The sequence below is a fragment of the Lepidochelys kempii genome, chromosome 1 (assembly GCF_965140285.1).
Source record: "Lepidochelys kempii isolate rLepKem1 chromosome 1, rLepKem1.hap1, whole genome shotgun sequence".
In the NCBI taxonomy this organism is placed as follows: domain Eukaryota; kingdom Metazoa; phylum Chordata; order Testudines; family Cheloniidae; genus Lepidochelys; species Lepidochelys kempii.
This window is the reverse complement of record NC_136380.1, coordinates 140,857,973-140,877,218: the sequence shown is the minus strand read 5'-3', so window position 1 is coordinate 140,877,218 and position 19,246 is coordinate 140,857,973. Positions and strand designations below refer to the sequence as shown.

The 19,246-nt window shown below is 42.4% G+C and overlaps 1 protein-coding gene across 6 annotated transcripts in view; it reads left to right on the top strand.

Annotated features, from left to right (window-relative positions):
- Positions 1–19,246, top strand: part of SH3KBP1 (SH3 domain containing kinase binding protein 1) — a 339,502-nt gene that overhangs the window by 213,988 nt on the left and 106,268 nt on the right. The window contains exon 1 of one of the 6 annotated variants that reach the window (XM_073356836.2): positions 212–324. The exons of the other annotated variants lie outside the window; for them this stretch is intronic. Within the exon in view, the coding sequence (XP_073212937.1) occupies positions 313–324 (12 nt within the window). The 5' untranslated portion in view covers positions 212–312. Of the gene's footprint in view, positions 1–211; positions 325–19,246 lie in introns of those variants that run through there. 6 annotated transcript variants of the gene reach the window in all.

Here is a 19,246-nt window from a genome sequence, read left to right as displayed (position 1 = left end):
TTTTTTGCATATTACTGCTTATGTTGCCTTTTCTGGCTGTCATATACATGAAGCCAGTGAAGCTGAGTTTTCTGTCTGGAAAGGCGAGGAAACCTCTACCCCAAAGTAAGCAAAACTACGAAAAAGTTCCAGGCTTCCTGTGAAATAAACAAATGCAAGCTTTGTTTTCCTCAAAGCTCAGAGGGCCCTAAATGTGACTCAGTTTTAGGCTTGGTCTTTTAGACTTGTGAGTTTAGCTATTATAGGGAAGTGGGAGAACTCCGATGCTCTTCTTGGACACTTCTAACTGTAGAAAGGCAGCTTTACTTCACAATGGGAGAGGAGGTATTTCTTTTTAAACAAGCTTTTTTTTTTTGTTTTTAACCATCTAATACTATATTGCAACTTATACTTTGTAGAGCACAGATGTTTGGTAGGAGGGTTCTTTCCATAGTGGACAAAAATTGTGTATACGAAAATAAACTATTTTGTATTAGTCAGGATCTTGAGCAGATGGGAACTCCAGCTCTGTTAAAGAGGAAGATATTAAAATAAGGAATTACTCTGTGAAGACATAGTCTGTCCTGGAACTGTTTTGCTGTAATTTTTTCCCCTTCGGTCAATTTGGCCATTAAACTTACACAGATGTTTTCAATTTTTATACTACTTGTTTTCCAGTACTTTACTCTAAAGAATAATGTAACTTGGCATTTCACATAAGCAGTAACTGTTTCACCATCTCTCTAGGATGTGTAGCCATTTCAAGTGTTTGCTTACTAACCAAAAATCCATTTTTTTTCTCCAAAATAATTTAGTACAGCTAAAGTTCCTCTTCCTTGGTAGAAAAAGAGAGCACGCTTTAGTGTTTCATTTTCTGTGAGGTGACATTTGGAGTTTGCTGTATGAATGGGAAAAACTAAAATTAGTAATTTCTTGATGTTGTCACACCTTTTTTCAGTAAAGTAATGAAATCTAAACAGCAATCATTACTTCATGGAATTGCAAGGAGCATTTGTGCCAATTGGTGGTGTGTGTTATGAAATTATCTAGCACATTCAAAGGAGAAACACCAAATAAATTATTTGATTTTTTTTTTTGGTGCAAATAGTTTTTTGTTTACTTGTGTGGTAGATATAGATCTCTAAGATCATGCATTTAAAAGCAGAAGTCTGTGAGTTCTCATCCAAACATGAAATGAAGCTACAAGTTTCCCTGAATAGACGTTTAAGCTTACAATATACCATGTTTGTCTCCTTTTCCTGCCTTTAAAAAAAAGGGGGGGGCATATAATATCTAGACAGTCTACAGGATGAAATGTCTGTAGTCTGATTTAACTGTTTGTTGACAAAAGAAATTTAACAAGAAAATATCTTGACACAAAAATACTTGCTTTTTAAAAATATCCTAAAATACAAGCTTACAGATGAGAGCTACTCAGCACTTTGTGAAAATCTTCTATTAAAAATTATTGTGTGCGGGAGGAGTGGGACTGTAAACTGCTGGTTTGAGGAAGGCCTTGGAGCAATGCTGCTCAAACGGCAATTCCTAGACTTGTATAGACTGCTGCCTGCTGTGTTCTGGCTATTTTGATACTTACGCACTCTGGCCACCCAAACAGATATCAGCGCAGCTTCATACACAGAGCTGACTGTTCCCTTTAAAGCTGTCTCTGTGCGAAAGGCGCTTGCTGCAGAGGAAAACTATCACACGATCCTAGTCATTTTCCATTTGTATTCCACACTCCAGAGATTCATGCAGAGCGAAACCGATAAGTTCCAGTGAGTTTCCTTGTTCATGCTGTGCCAAAGAACTTTATCCTTGGAAGGGCTGGTAAGGGAAATGGACGAGATTGCTTATCAATTTTCCCTTGCAGTTCTTCGTTATATAATTTGCTACTAATACTATGCTGCCCGGTAAAGAATTTTTTTTAATACAAAAACCTCCAAAGTAAAGAGCATAAAGGTATAAAACTAAGCAGGATGGCCAAAAGGGCACAAAAATATGGTAAAAGCTCACAGAGCAGGGAAAGAGGATGGAGGAAGAAGGAACAAAAAGAAGGAAAAAGAAAAATGTCACATAAAGTAAGAAGGAAACAATAGTGGAGGGTGGTGAAAATTCCTTTATTGTCCTGATTACAATAAAACTTACTTTCTAAATGTTCAGTCTTACCAGTTTTCTTGGTTGTTGGATTTGGGGTTTGGGAGGGATGGGGGTGGGGGGGACTGTTTGTTGGAGGGTTGACTATGTCTGAAGGGCATTCCACAGGTCCTCCTTTCAGGCAGGTTTGGGGGAGGGGAAGGTGTTTGTGACTGGATCCAAGGGAGTAGTAACTGTCCATCACTGTTGCAGAAGGGACTGTCAATTAGGACAGTGGAACAGTTTCTTTATCAGTTAACTTTTGAGAATATTACTGAACTGTTTTTTATCATTGCTGGCATGATAACTTTACTATAGAAGAACTAAGTAGTCTTGTTTTCATTACCATGAAAAATCAAGAAAAATCTGTAATATTACTATCTTTCTTTTGTCACTAGTTACAACTTATCATAAGCATAAAAAGAAAGGAACACGGGTAAAACAAAAAGAAACACAACAGAAGATGGCAAAAGGCAATGTTATCTGGTGGGTTACCAGAGCATAGAACCGGGAGTCAGGAAACATGGGTTTTATTCCTGCTTCTGTCCTGAGTTGCTCTGTTGCATCTATAAAATGGGGATGTTTCCCTACCTCACAGGACTGTCATGTGAATAAAATCCATTAGTGACTGTGAGTTGCTCTGATACTGTGGTGACTAGGGCTATGTAAGTACCTTTACAGATAGGCGCTTCTATCGGAAAACCTCTGCGGTATCAAGAAGCTCCTGATGCAAAGAAAGAGCGCACCACTACTGGGGCGGGGGAGAGGGAGCACATAAGCATGGTATTGGAAAAAATGCATTATATCTCCATTGAGGGAAAGAATACAGATTGTTTTTTAAAATATGAAAATGCTGCTTGTACCAGATGATGCGAAAAAAAGGGAAAAGGAATGGATGGCAGGATAGACACAGAATAAATGCCGTTTTACAAAATGTTACACAAGAAAATATAGTATAATAAGAGAAAATTTCTTAGGTTGTGTGACTATTCTGAAGTGTTGGTTGTGCAGACTAGCCATAATTATTCTTCTATCGGTGAACATAACTTTGTTGATATAGCGAATGAACCAAGGAATCATAGCTGTCTTTAAGCAGCAGCATCCCTGTTAACACTGTAACAGCCCCGTTGGTTGCTAATTGCTACAAAAGGGGAGGTTTCATAAAAGCAGTTTTCTGTGCTGGATGGTGCAATCTGGAGCATGCTAGTTGCTGACAGTGTACGTTCCTCATGAGAAAGCACAGAAGGATTTCGACCATGATGTGTAGACTGACTATAGACTCCTCCTCAAATGACAGAAAACTGATTCTGAACTGTGTTTTGAATTGCAACCCACAAATGGTGGAATTTCTAATGAGTGGTATTGGGAGAAATGATCCCTTCATTTGCACGAGCCATACTCAGTAGAAGTTATGACTAAAAATAAATAAAAGGAGGAGGGGGAACGAAAGAAAGATGTCTGCTACAAGAATATTTACCTTACTTTTCAGCCACGTTCTTGCCAGAAATCTGACCTTCCATTGTGAATCTCCAGTTTGAGAGAAAAGAAAAGGAGTACTTGTGGCACCTTAGAGACTAACAAATTTATTTGAGCATAAGCTTTCATGAGCTACAGCTCACTTTATCGGATGCAGTTTGAGAGAGAAAGCAAGCGACTATGTTCACTCAGATGTTGTTCGCATACCTCATTTAGTTGTGTATTTTTTTTGTTCCTTTGAGATAAGGTAGTTAGGAGTATGCTGCATAGATTTAGTTCTGCATTTGTTCTTTTTATTTCATTTGCTAAGCTTTTTACTCATCTGTGATTCCAATATGTCTTGCTCCATTTGTTTAGGCAATTTCTACTTAGCTAAACTGTTGCTCTCAACTCCCTGCATTTACTTTGTCACTTGGATACACTAATCCCAGTAAAATCTCTTGGGAGGAAAGATTTTTAGCTCATTAACAAAAGTGATAACTGAGGATCTAGCAACATCAAATGTCAAAATTTCAGATTTTATAGAGTCATAGATTTTTAAAACCAGATGGGACTATTGTGATTGTCTAGTCTGACCTCCTGCACAACACAGATCATACGACTTCCCTGAATTAATTAGTGTTTCAAGTATTAATTCCCTGAATTAATTCGTGTTTTGAACTAGAGCGTGTCTTTTAGAAAAACATTCAATCTTACATTAAAAATTTCCAGTGAATATGAAGCCACCACGACACTTGGTAAATTGTTCCAATGATTAATTACACTCACTGTTATAAATTTGCACCTTTGTTCTAGTCTGAATTTGTCCAGCTTCTTATACTTTTATTTGGTAGATTGAAGATTCCTCTATTATCAAATTTCTGTTCCCCAAGGCCATGGGCAGTCTGGTGTAGTGGTGGGAGCAAGAATGTGGCCTATCCATTAGAGCCGAGCCAAAGGATAACCAGAGTCGCAGTCAGAAGGCATAGTGGAGGGTCAGAACTGGGAGTCAGAAGTCAGGCTAGACCCTATCAGTCCTGGCACCTCCCCTTCAAGGGGACCTACTAGAGTCCATGGGACCAGGTTTCAGGTGGTGTTTCTGATGGAAGGCATGTTCTAGTTGTGGAACACCAATGTTTTCTACTGGTTTCCATGATTGCGCTTCCAGTTCATAGCCCTCCCACTCCACCAGATAATAAGAGTTTGCCTCAAACTTGTGTGGAGTCAAGGAGTTCCCAGACCTCATATGCTTCTTGGCCCTGGACATCTATGGGAGGTGGCAGTAAAGCTGAGTGACTGGGAAAGTAATTATTCATGTGAGGTTTCAAACAGGAAATATGGGAAACTGGGTGGACTTTCAAGGATTCCAGCAACTGGAGCCTAAATGCTACAGGGTCAATTGGCTCCAAGATCTTAAATTGGCCTAGATACTGGTGGTCCAATTTGGCTGAGGGGCAGGTGAGTTTTTGAGGTGTTTGGAGGACAACCAGACTTTTTCTCCTACAGACAGGGTCTATATGGCTCGCTGGTTTTGGTCAGCATGACATTTTTAGGCCTCCTGGGTGACTTCCAGGCGTTCAGTAAGCTCTTGGTGGACCCAGTGAAGGTGGGCAACTAGACTTGCTGTGATAGGGAGTTGGGAGTCTGTAGGTGCAGCTGAATGAAGGCGATGGTGGAAACCCTACTTTGTGTAGAAAGGATGCATGGGCAGAATTGTACACAAATTCTGCATATTGGAGGATGACCAGCTAGTTATCCTGACAATAATTGAGAAAGCAGTGGAGGCATTGTTCGAGGGCTTGGTTCACTTGCTCTCTCTGCCGGTTGGTTTGTCGGTGATAGGCTGAGTAGGTAAGCAGTTCCTAAAAGTTTGTGAGTTGGTATCAAAAGTGGGAAGTGAATTGTGAATCTCCATCTGAGACTAGTATGGTGGGCAGCCCATGGAAGTAAAAACATGATCTAGAAAAAGGTGGACTGTTTCTTGGGGGGGTTGGGAGGGAGCAAATGGAAATAAATTGCACCATCTTAATGAGGAGATCAATGGTGACAAGGATGACTGTGTACCCCTGGGAGCAAAGTAACTCTACAATGAAATTCAAGGATGCCAAGGACAGGATCAAGGCAGGATAGGCAAAGGCTGGAGAAGACAGAGTAGTTTGGCACATGGGCACTTGCTTTGGCAGCACAGATCACATGAACTAATGTACTCTCAGTAGACCATGTGCAATTTGATCATCAAACACAATCACCATGGCTTGGATGAAGTCTTTGAGCTTGCCCAGAAGAGGGGCTAGTGCTCTCCAAGAAGGGAGATGCCCAGGCCAGTGCCTGTCCAGTTAGCAGACTAATAAGAAGCCCTACTTGGGTTTGGCCAGTGGAGAATGATTGGGACTGAACAATAAAAAAGAGCCAACACTGGGTCATGGAAAAGCGGAACTTGCTCCAGTCCCTATCAAACGTATCCAGCATTGGAATCTCTGTCTCTCTAGAAGTCGGGGCAGCAGATATGGGTAGGATGGCTTGAGTCTGTAGGGCTGCTGTTTGTACATGCAAGGCCATAACCTGGGCTGTAGGGTCTTCGTGATTCTCTCAATGCCCGGCAAAGGCACACCTGCCTCTGAGAAATTCATCTGAAAGGCAGTCCGGCACCTTATTCACCCTTGTTCAATCTTTTGAACTGCTCAAACTATCAGCAGTGGTGGTCTTGCCTAGTGGTGAGAGCAAGAGTCTGACCTACCAATTTGAGCTGAGCCAAAGGGTTAACTGGGTTCACAGTCAGAAGGTGTAGCAGAGGATTGGAGCTGGAAGTCAGAAACCAAAGCCTAAGCTGAAGGGTTAACCAGCATCTCAGTCAGAAGGTGTAGCCGAGGGTCGGAGTCAGGAAAAGACTGGAGCAGGAGCAGGTACAGGTAGGGGTATAGAAGGAGCAAGGCTGGAGACAGCAGAAACCGGACCAAGCACAGCTGCGGGCTAGGAATGGGATGAGGAGCCACTGAACTGTAGCTGCTGCTGAGCGGAAGTATCAGCCTGCTGAGTTCGTCAACTAACCAGGTGGCACAATCAATCAGACAGCGTCTGTCAGGGTCAACTTCACTCATTAGATTGATGCAGGCTAGGACCCTGATACCCATGTCGGTACTCACAGACATTGATCAGGTCACTCCTTAACCTTCTCTTTGTTAAGTAAACAGATTGAGTTCCGTGAGTCTTTCGTTATAAGGCATGTTTTCCCATCCATTAATCATGGTCATGCAGTGGCGCTGGGACATTTTTAGTAGTGGGGGTGCTGAAAGCCAGCCTGCTTATCCCTGTCCACTCCCCACCCCACTGAGGCTGGAAGCAAGGCTGTATCTCTGGGAGGGGGAGACCTGGATAGCGGTAAGGGGGCTGAGGCCACAGCTTGGGGCCAGGAGTGGAGCCTTAGGCAGGAACCGGCAGCTGGGACCAAACGCGCAGGGCAAAGAGCAGAACCCCAGCCGTGGGGCTCTGGGAGCCAGGTGCGGGCCCCAGTCGTGGGGCTGGGACGTGGGGCTGGGAGTGTGTCCCAGGCACAGGTTCAGCAGCCAGGGAGTGGGCCAGCAGCCGGGACCAGAGCCCCAGGTGAGGTGAGGGGTTGGGGAATGGAATGCGGGCAGAGGGCCGGGAGCAGGTCATAGGCACAGGAAGCACCCCCAGGTTTTATGTGTGGAGCCAGCGGCTGGGGAGCGGGGCTAGCAGCCCCGCATTAAACCTGGGGGTGCTGCAGTACCCCCCGCACCCTTACTTCCCCTGCCTATGTGGTCATGGCAGTTCTTTGGATTCTCTCCAATTTTTCAACATCCTTCTTGATGTGTGGACATCAGAACTGGACATAATATTCCATTAGTGGTCACACCAGTGCCAAATACAAAGCTAATAAAACCTCTCCACTCGTACTCAGTATTCTCCTGTTTGTACATCCAAGGATCACATTAGTCCTTTTATCATTTTAATGATAGAAATTATTACTATGGCAAGTGAGGGAGATAAGAGTTGTCTTTTTCTAATATGACACAAGTGAAGCCCTTTGTGAAAAACATCTGTTTTTTTGTTTTTCCATTTGAAATATTAAGGCTTCAGAAAAGCACCACATTATAACAGCTTTAGAGACTGAAGTCCTCTATTCACAGAACAGGTACACTGTGGAAAGTAGCACTGCAAGTTTCCTCACATTGTGACCCAACTTGGAAGGATGTGAAACAAATAGCTTTTTCTCTAGGCTTATTCAGCTCTTGGCCTGTCTGTTGGGACTGCTAACAAGATTTCCAGTTTTGCTAATGGATGGGCTTTTCTTGTTGATGTGTTCATAAACTTATTTCATATAAGCACCTGTAGCGGGGTGGCGACTCACCCCTGTGGCGCCTCCTGCTGGTCTCTCAGGGAATTAGCTCTTCCAGCCTCTGGAGCACCCTGTGCAGGCCGGTGTCCTGCTTGCTGCTGGCCCCCATGTCCCTCCCGGACCCTGGTGCCCCTCTTACCCAGGGTGCTTCCCCCTGGCAGTACCCCCACAGTCTGTGGGTCTCCCTTCCCCGGGGAATACACACCCACTATCCCTACCTCGCCTCAGTCTTTGGCTACTGCCAGTCACCATTGAGCCCCCGCACACGGGGTGGAATGCAGTGTATAAGCCAATCATCACAGGCAAGGGCGGGTTTGGACCTGCTGCCTCTGCCTACCTTTGGGCTGCCCCCTGCAACCTCAGTACCCATCCAGCCTTACACTAGGCCTCCAGCCTGGGGGGTTTCCAGGCCGGAGCTCCCCAGCTCCTCTGGCCTTCCCCCAGCCCTGCTCCACCTCAGGTACTCTGGTACGCTCCACAGCTAGAGGAGACTGTCTGCTCCTGGCCCACTGCCCTCATATAAGGGCCAGCTGAGCCCTGATTGTGGTGTGGCCACAGCTGAGCCTGCTTCCCCAATCAGCCTCGGAACTGCTTGCTCCCAGCCAGTGCCCTCTCCTGGGCTGTTTTAAGCCCTTCAGGTCACCGCTCTACAGCATCGTACAGCAATCAGATGGTATTTTTTTGTTTGCTGTTGACCTGGATTGTGTTAGAACTTGCAACTTCTCTGTATTCCATTATTCTCTGTATTCAATTACCAGCTCTCTGAGCTATTCAGGCCTTCAGCCAGCAAATGCTATTTCATTGTCAGGCCTATTTATTTGTTTTATTGAGCTGTAGGGGATGGTAAATTAGTACTTATATATTTCCCCTCACTCCTTATTTTTATGCACTATAGTGTATATTTGATTTCTTTGGTGCCTTAGATAATTCTTAAACTGTGATCTGTAGATTGCTTGTGTCTCTGGATCACTTGGTGAGGATGGTGCACGGATAGCTGGTTGGCACATGATGCTGGCTCTGGTCCTTGTTTTCAACTTCCAAATTGCACTAAAAACACATAAAATAATTGTACCTGTAAGCAATTGCTGAAGTTGCTGAAGTGATGTCATCTGATTGCAAATGGAAGGATAGGTGTCTGTGGGTAAGTCTACACTGCAATTAAAAATCCACGGTTGCTCGTGCTAGATGACTCGGGCTCATGGGGCTAAGGCATTGCTTAATTGCGGTGTAGACATTCAGGCTCAGGTCAGCTGCAGGTGTCTCATTGCAGTGTAGACATAACCCATGAGACAATCTCTCTATTTAGATGTCTTCCACCCAGTAAAGTTTGTGAATCTCTGCTTTAATGTAATACTATAAATTACATGAATGTGGAAGATATAAACTGTACTACCCTACATAAATCCCAGTGTCTTTACTGATAGCGAATGTGTATAATTTTGTTTGTGTAAAATAAAATGACTAGAAAAAGTTAATTATTATAGGTTTAACACTTTAGAGGAAATAAACCAAGGATGAATTTGGGCCAAATGTTCTAAATGTTGAAACTTCTTAAATCTATACCCCTTTGTCTATAGCTAGTTGAAAGTTTGGAAATATTCCCTTTCAGAATATTAGTCAAAGAACTGATTAGTTCAGGGATTTGCTATTAGGGTATGGAGTCTTTCATTTTTAGCTCTCTGTTACCCACATAGCTAAGGACGTGGAAGTCATCCATATAATGTTTCTTCATTTGACCAAAATGAAAGGAGCTGATGATCTCAGTCCAGTTCCTGTAGATAAGCGTCCACTGCATGAAAGCTGACATTCTTCACAATCATGGCAGTTTTAGGAAAGAAGTCAGGGACTGAATGGTCTTGGACATTGAAATGATGTCTCTCAAACCTAAAAGTAGCTCTCCCAGGTTAGACCAGGTTTGAGGCATGTTAGGAAGGGCAAATGGAAAATATACTAATGGCCTACAGGTCAGTTTTTCAGCACTGAATGGGATTTCAGTGACTTGCTCATATTAATGAGAAAAAGAGTTACAGTGCTCAGAGAATAGTGCACTCCTTTCTTGTGCTATGATTTGATGTTTTTTCCTGTTCTATTCCTTTTCTCTTTATTTCCATTTTATTTATCTCATCCTTATATAATGGGAAAGCTACTAGTTATTTTGTTTGAATGTTTTTTGATTTTGTGTTTTTTCCAGCCTAATTCTTCATAGCTTCTTTGTTTTATCATGTATTCCCACTTATTGTCTTGCCCTTTGCTGCTTCCCCTTCTTTATTGTGTGCCTTAAGCAGCATTGCCAAGCCCAAACATAGAAAAATTGTGAGTCAGAACCCACAAAATCATGAGATTGGCTTTAAAATCAAGGGATTTTGTTAAAAAATGAATGGGTTCTTTTTATTTGCCTTTTGGTTTCTGAGCCTTTAGTGTATGCTCACATTGCATTTTCAGGCTTTTCTTTGCAACCACGAGAGCTAGAAACATTTTTTTAATGGAAGCTGAGGGTCTTGTGTGATGACTCGGCTTCTGGATTTGGGTCTTTACGTAAAACATCAAATATTGTGAGACTAACAATAAAATCATGAGAGTTGGCAACACTGTTAAGTTATTTCCCTTTTTCCCTCTACATAGCACTCCCATTTCACACTACAGCTCACCAGGCACACACAATGGAACAATGCAGTGTGGGAGAGTTACATAAAGGAAGAGACAAAAGACGACTCTTGCATTGTCATAATACCAGTACGTTTTAAGTTAGATGTTAAGTGCAGTTTTGGTAGGTAAAATGCATGTACTGTGTATTTTTCGTATACTGTAAATAACAATCAATGACTGTCTAACACCGAATACTACAGGTTGTTACATTTGTGCATTTAAAGTGATAGAAAAAATGGAATGATACTGGATTACCTGACAGTCTGTAATCATTCCATTGAGGGTGTTATAATGCGTACCCAGACCAGAGTAGAATGAAGGCTGCACGTGCAGTCTGAATTCAGGAATTCCATAGCTTTTTAATGCTTCTGTGAAACCACACCCTATTACTAGTTTAAATTACTGTATTTGTAAATAACATAATAAAGTGGCTAATAGGTAATTAATCTCATGGAACTCGCCAAGGTTTTTTTTCAGTAAACAAATGGACAAATACATATTTGAACTCCTGGTTCTAAAAGTGCATCCTGAGGTCTCTTTATGCCTTCTATTTTCATAGAATCATAGAATCATAGAATATCAGGGTGGAAAGGGACCCCAGAAGGTCATCTAGTCCAACCCCCTGCTCGAAGCAGGACCAATTCCCAGTTAAATCATCCCAGCCAGAGCTTTGTCAAGCCTGACCTTAAAAACCTCTAAGGAAGGAGATTCTACCACCTCCCTAGGTAACGCATTCCATTGTTTCACCACCCTCTTAGTGAAAAAGTTTTTCCTAATATCCAATCTAAACCTCCCCCACTGCAACTTGAGACCATTACTCCTCGTTCTGTCATCTGCTACCATTGAGAACAGTTTAGAGCCATCCTCTTTGGAACCCCCTTTCAGGTAGTTGAAAGCAGCTATCAAATCCCCCCTCATTCTTCTCTTCTGCAGGCTAAACAATCCCAGCTCCCTCAGCCTCTCCTCATAAGTCATGTGTTCCAGACCCCTAATCATTTTTGTTGCCCTTCGCTGGACTCTCTCCAATTTATCCACATCCTTCTTGAAGTGTGGGGCCCAAAACTGGACACAGTACTCCAGATGAGGCCTCACCAATGTCGAATAGAGGGGAACGATCACGTCCCTCGATCTGCTCGCTATGCCCCTACTTATACATCCCAAAATGCCATTGGCCTTCTTGGCAACAAGGGCACACTGCTGACTCATATCCAGCTTCTCGTCCACTGTCACCCCTAGGTCCTTTTCCGCAGAACTGCTGCCTAGCCATTCGGTCCCTAGTCTGTAGCTGTGCATTGGGTTCTTCCGTCCTAAGTGCAGGACCCTGCACTTATCCTTATTGAACCTCATCAGATTTCTTTTGGCCCAATCCTCCAATTTGTCTAGGTCCTTCTGTATCCTATCCCTCCCCTCCAGCGTATCTACCACTCCTCCCAGTTTAGTATCATCCACAAATTTGCTGAGAGTGCAATCCACACCATCCTCCAGATCATTTATGAAGATATTGAACAAAACCGACCCCAGGACCCTTGGGGTACTCCACTTGATACCGGCTGCCAACTAGACATGGAGCCATTGATCACTACCCGTTGAGCCCGACAATCTAGCCAGCTTTCTACCCACCTTATAGTGCATTCATCCAGCCCATACTTCCTTAACTTGCTGACAAGAATACTGTGGGAGACCGTGTCAAAAGCTTTGCTAAAGTCAAGAAACAATACATCCACTGCTTTCCCTTCATCCACAGAACCAGTAATCTCATCATAAAAGGCGATTAGATTAGTCAGGCATGACCTTCCCTTGGTGAATCCATGCTGGCTGTTCCTGATCACTTTCCTCTCATGCAAGTGCTTCAGGATTGATTCTTTGAGGACCTGCTCCATGATTTTTCCAGGGACTGAGGTGAGGCTGACTGGCCTGTAGTTCCCAGGATCCTCCTCCTTCCCTTTTTTAAAGATTGGCACTACATTAGCCTTTTTCCAGTCATCCGGGACTTCCCCGGTTCGCCACGAGTTTTCAAAGATAATGGCCAATGGCTCTGCAATCACAGCCGCCAATTCCTTCAGCACTCTCGGATTTTATTTTAAAGGAACTCTTTTTTTGTTGTTTTAAATCTTCATTTAGCAACTGCAAATAAAAATATGAAAAAATAATAAATACAGAACCGTCAAGCTGCCTGTATAGTAGACCAACTCAACCATATTATATTTTTGTAGCCTCTCCCATTTCCATTGTTTGTCATAATTTATAGTGTTGTCTACAAGCAGATTGGTGCTGGGCTTGTCATTTTTGTCTTTAGAGTGTCATGCACACACAGTACTGGATAAATAAATCCTCTTCCACCAAGATAAGTGCTTTTTGTTGTTCATCTTACTTAACATTTCAGGGAAGGGGTTGAAATGGGGGCAGGGAAGGGGTGGGAAGAGGCAGGGCAGGGGTGGGGCCTCATAGAAGGGGTGGAGTGGGGGCAGGGCCAGGGCAGCAGGGTGGGCGTGGTCAGTGGTGCGGCCCTCGGGCCAATGTGCTAGTCCTCATGTGGCCCTCGTGGTCATTTGAATTTGAGACTCCTGTTTTAAAGTGTCTTTTCAAGTACCTTTTGACATCACTGGAATCTTTCTCTTTACCCAGCTCGCTAAAGAGTGATTTTTCACATGAAGCATCAATAACCCTTTTCTTAAAAACTCAAGAGAGAAAGCAATTTTGAAAAAGAATTTTTAATCTTTGAAAGCACATCTGCCTATTTGTTCAGTATTCAGAGCACTGGCTATTAGCCTTAAGTGTGTTTTTACAGTTTACCTGATGAAAGACAGCAGTTTATCTTTTTTCACTGGAGGAGAAAACAATGCTTAGATTTGACCCTGATGAACAAGCAACTGACACTGCCCAGAAATGGAGAACCCCAACAAAATCCTGCTTTGTTCTAACAGTCATCTAATCTGGAGCTCTCTCCGTGGCTTATTATTTTTTTGCTTTTCTGCTTGCTCGTCCGCTTGGATTCAGATGTGCAAAAGGTGGATCTGTGTGTGTCAGACAGGGAAGTATAAGATGCTCTGACATCCAGCACTTTATTTCAACAGGACTGAAGGTGATCTGATATGATCACAAGTTGTTTCACACAATTTTGAATGAGACTTACAGCACTGTGGTAGTTTCTCTAGTTGTGGAATAATCTAGTTTGTGTTTATTTTCAACTGCTTATAGTAGTCTCTGAAAATAACTTCTGGCCTGAAATTTTTCATGTGTTTCAATTTCAAAGGTGAATTTTAATAGAATAAAAAGAATTCTGTTTATGCATATCTTGACATTTGTAGCTATTTTGTGTGTATATGCTCGGATTTCAAAATTGTTTAACTTTCAAATATTATACTTGCCCTGAATTTAGTCTTTAGTGAAGTTAAGGAGCTTTGACATGTTTGAAGAAATTTGGTTTAGAAATAACAAAGATACTGTTGCTTCAAATATCATTCTATAATGTGGTCACTAGTATGCTGTCTGTGTATGTAATCCTGGTTGTTGAGAAGTTTTGCTCATTTACTTCAGTACGGCCAAGATTTCATCCTAAAAGGCTTTTCATATTTGTGAATTTATTAAATGTGTTAAATAATTTCCCCAGAGAAGGAAGAATCAAGATATCAGTGTTCCATTTATTTGCCATGAAAACAATTTTTTTAAAGCTAGCAGAGAAATGTATGTAGCAAAGTAACAGTAATTCATAACTTGTATGCAGGTTGTTTGTTTATACAACTTCTAATTGGATACGAGAACAAACAGCATTTTAACAGGAAAATTCAATGCAATCAGTTGGAGTATGTGGTATTGGAATATTTTCAGATTCTGCAATTGCAGATAATCTGGTTTGCCTGCCTGCAAAGGGATGGCGACATGTAGTTAAAAAAAATATTTGTGATTTGTTTTCACTCTGCACTGGGTGAAATATCTTCCTAGAAATTAAAAAGTAAAACTTCAAGTATGTGTGAGTGTAGATCCCACTGTAAGTGCATGCAAGATTTGATTTTTATTTTTTTTTAATCTTAGTGTCCATCTGGGCCATACATGCGTTCTGTGCCTCCTCATGCTCCCATGGTAGGGCATAAACACCATATACATTGGTGATTGCCCCTAAAGGAGGTGTATTCCTCCTTACCATCACCAAGGTAAATGTTGTTCTCCTCTTCGAACAGAAAATCCTCTTCTCTGAGGTTAGGTGGACACTGCAGAGAGACTGCAGCTTTCCTTACAGGGCTCAGCCACCAGTGTCTCGTAAGGACTGGCCACTGATCTGGCCAATACAAAACAGGTCAGTTCCATTCCTGTTATAAGCCACTCTGGGCCTATTTGGAGAACTGTGGTCCACTATCTCATGTATAGAGAAGCCCGGTCTCCACCGAACTCCTCATCAGCACCTTTGGCCAGATCACCTATGTCAGAGCACAAGGAAGAACCGGATTTAGGGACAGAGCAACAACAGCATCTCACCATCAAAGAAACCAAAGGAACTCTCTTTGTCATTGAGTGAAGCAGTGTCCTCAGCACTGGTACTGGTGCCGGATGACTTCGTCTTTCCAGGAGATCCTTGAGGATTGCTGAGACTCTGGAGATAGAGATCTGCATCAAATCAGAGAAATCCTGCAAGCTATTTGACATCTTGTCAGTTTCTGGTCCAGCCAGGATCACCCTCCCCAAGGACATACTTGATAGCTTGATCAACTTGTGAGAAAATTTTTCTTCTCTGCCTCCTTACAACTATGCATGACTTACCGGCCAAGTATGACTTTCTAAACTAGGACAAAGCAATGCCTTTCCTCTTGAAGCTCCTGCATGACAACAGGGAGGAGCTCAGAAACATAATTAAGGCTAAGACATTCTTACAGAGACATAATCGGTGGCTAAGACATCCTTACAGGTGATAATCAACAGTGCTTCTCTTGTTATAACCACAGGAACATTCAGAGTGATGTTTCCACCATTGTGGAGCTGGGCAGAGGTGTAGATGGAAGAAGCCATTCAGCTGAACAGAGGAGACAACTATATAGAAAGTCAGGAATTTAAATCCACTCTGCTGAGAAACTTTTCCTTCCTTTTTTGAGGCCTTTTTTTTAAATGTGAGAATTAAACTTCCCCCTGTCTGAAGTGCCACTGTACTGACCCTTCAGTTATTGTTAACTCTGTTCTTTCAGCAGAGCTCACGTAGCGGGTCAGGAAAACCCCATGGTAGTAAAACTAAGTGTTGCTGTCATGGAAAGGCAGATCACATAGAGCTGAGTTTGATACCACAGGAATAACTGATTCTAGTCACTTCTCTATTTTAAATTTCTGTGACAAAGTAGGATACATTTATTTCTGGAGGACTTTATTGAAATGTAAAATAGTTCAGATTTGAGGATTAAAAGACTTCAAGATTTGTGTCCCTTTAAGATGTAAATAGAAAAAGTATTCCCCATCACCACCAAAAAAACCCAAACAAACACCAAATCCACCCTGTTTAGTTGATAAGAAGCTTGTTTATGCTCCTGTTCATTCAACATCTAGAAGAAACTGGTAACTGTTTGCTTCTTTTTTGTAGTTGAGAGCCTCCCTCTCATAATTTGCCTATCAGAGATTTTTTATTGTTGTTTTTTCATTTTCTGAGTTATTAAAATAAATACAAAAAGAACAAAGGCCTAGTTTTCTCTTATAGTAATAGTCTTGGATTTGTGCCTGAAGCAAAAAATCAATTTTTTCATCACATGTAAACAAGAATTCAAAAATAGTAGCTGAAGGGGAAAGGGAAAGCAATGGCCAAAGAATCTTTGCATTCCTTTCCCCCTGCCCCAGTCAGTGGAATTTTCTGAACTTCTGAGAGCACTCTGAGATAGTGTGGCTAGCCTCTTTCTCTTCTTTGCAGGGCCTTGTCACAATCCCTAATGTCTGAATAGATGAGACAGAATTCTTCTCAAAGGGCACGTCTTCACTGGCAACATTAAAGCGCTGCCGCGGCACAGCTCTCCTAGCGCTATCAAAAACCCACCCCCACAAGGGGAATAGCTCCCAGCGCTGGGAGTGCGGCTCCCCTCCCAGCGCTGTCTACACTGGCTCTTCACAGCGCTGAAACTTGCAGCACTCGGGGATGTTTTTTTTACTCCCCTGCACAAGAAAGTTGCAGCGCTGTAGAGTGCCAGTGTAGACAAGCCCAAAGTCTGTCAATATAAATTCTAAATGAAGGATAGTGGTATACGCTACAGTACAGTGTGAGGCTCTTAAACTGGTGCAGAAGTTCTGTATTTCCTTGATACAGTCCTACTATTCTGAAATAAGTGTCCACACAGGGTCTTAAACAGGTAAATTTCCGTGTAGACGAGCCCTTAAGTTGATGCCATGAGAAACCTACCTGTGTTAATGCATAGATGTTAAGTGGGAATTGTATTCCTTTAACTGGAATATAACGGAGCTGGAGTATAACAGAGCCTTCAGTCCTGACCTGAGCAGATCATGAGTGAGAGCTTGACTTTGCTAGCATCCAGAATCACACAATAACCACACCATTTGAGTTGCAAATTGTTTATAACATTGGACTTGTGCCTCGTTTTGATTCTTTATGATCTATAAAGAAGGTGTAAAATATTTTTTAAAAAATCTTGATCAATTTTTCCCTCAAAACCCAATCTTTTCTGGTTGTGCAGAAGGTCTTGTTGAAGAGTTCAGACCATGTTTATTGTGGCACCTTAATTGAAGGAGTGTGGGTGTGGAATCTTTCATGAAGGCAGCTTCTGTGCAGCTAACTCACATTATTTTATCATGAGTTTTGTAATATTAAGTGTTTAGCTCCTGGAGTCATGTGACTATATGATAACCTAACATTTCATTAAAAAAAAATAAATTTCTGGCTCTCATAGTTCTGAAATAAAGCTTGAAAATGTGACCTGAGTGTATCCTAATGGTTCAAAAAACAGAAAGCGAACAAAAAACTCCCAAACAAACAAAATCAACCCCCACACCAAGTGCATTATTTTTAAAATCTCTCTTGATTTAAGATAATCTGACAATTTTTATTTGCCTGGCTGATGCTTTTTCAGTGCGTAGGATTGGCAATTTATCCAAAATATTATTCATAGAAGTTATACAGGAGTTTAAAAAAAGTTTTTCCTTCTCAGTTGCTCAGCTTTCCCTATCTTGATTCTTGTGATGTCAGCATTTCACTAGTTCTCCAATCATCACTGAATGTTCCAGGCAGACAAGCCCTCATTTTTTAATGTAAAATACAAGTAGATTCATAAAAACAAAAAAGTCCAGGCTTTCTGTATAATCATAAAGAAGCAAAACTGGGCTCAAGTCAAATTTTTCTCCCTTTTGCATGTCATCTTTAAGAAAGACTCAGGTGTTGCAGGTGACGGCTGAGGGACCTTAATGGAGCAATGTGATGGATACTTGAATGTTGTCTACCCATGCTATGTTTGGCTTTATCCTGTGTTGTCCCTCACTCTTATGGATATCACCCCAGTTCCAAAATTTTATATTTTTTTATATATATGTAACCCTTCTGCCTGTCAGAGTTGGCAGCAACAAGGGCCAGGTTCAGTATCTAGGGGTTCCATTCTAATAACACAATGCAAAACCGGCTCGAGCCCCCACCCAGTGAACTGGGACAAATATATACCACCCCCGCTGGGCACCTCCAAGGGGCAATACTTCCCCTCTCGCAAGCACATAGTCTGAGTATAACAAAAAACCTTTTAATACCTTAATCCACCTTTTAATAACAGAGAGAAACAATGTGGCATTATGTTGGGGAAACACCACCAACAGGATTCATAACATAACCCATTAGCAAAAACCCACCCCAAGCAAATTGGGGCATGTCCTTTCCCTTTAGTTCTTGAGTCCAGCAACCCAAAGTCCAACAACCCCAAAGTCTCTGTCCCTGGTCAGGGCAGCCCCAGAGTTCAAAAGTTTACCTGCAGAGTTTTACCTCCCAACCTGGGTGGAGATTGGGAGTGGGGGGGTTTAAGGGGCACCTAACGCGGTCCAAAGCTGATGGCCCCACCTCTCCATGGGGCTCTGTTCTAGCAGCCACCCCATGGGCTGCTCTAGACATCCAACAAACTGCTCTGCTCCACCAGTTGCTCTGTGCCGCTCACCGTCCCACCAGCCGCTCTGCTCCACCAGCCGCTCTGCTCCACCATATATCTTTAGACTCCCCCACTACTTAACATAACACTCAGTGATTTCTGCTCTTAGTAAGTTTAGCTCTTTTGTGATTTCAGCTTGTAGAAGGGGAGCCTCAGCACTGGTGCACTGTTAGCCCAAAGTGAATTCAGCTCAGCAACCTGTAACTAGACTCCTAATGGAATCAAAATAAGCTCTGATATTCCACAGTGGAGAGAGGAGGAAGTGCAATTAGCATCACAAGGGGGGTCTATGCCACCAAGTATTAATACCTGTCCCCAGCCTCTCAATTCACAGAGTTTTGGAACCCATGTCCCTTGCCTAGCGAGTGCTACTTAGTTGATAACAAAAGGCCATCATAACAAAAGGCCAAGTGCAGTTCCACTGTCCTTAATTCCCATAATCAGGGTAATAACAATTTATTCTTCCTGCCCCAATAACAGAGACACTGGGGATCCCACAGCAGCCAAAGTGACCATTTGGGCAGCTATGGCCTCATTCTAGGCGGGGTGGGTGTTCCTATGCAAATGAGAT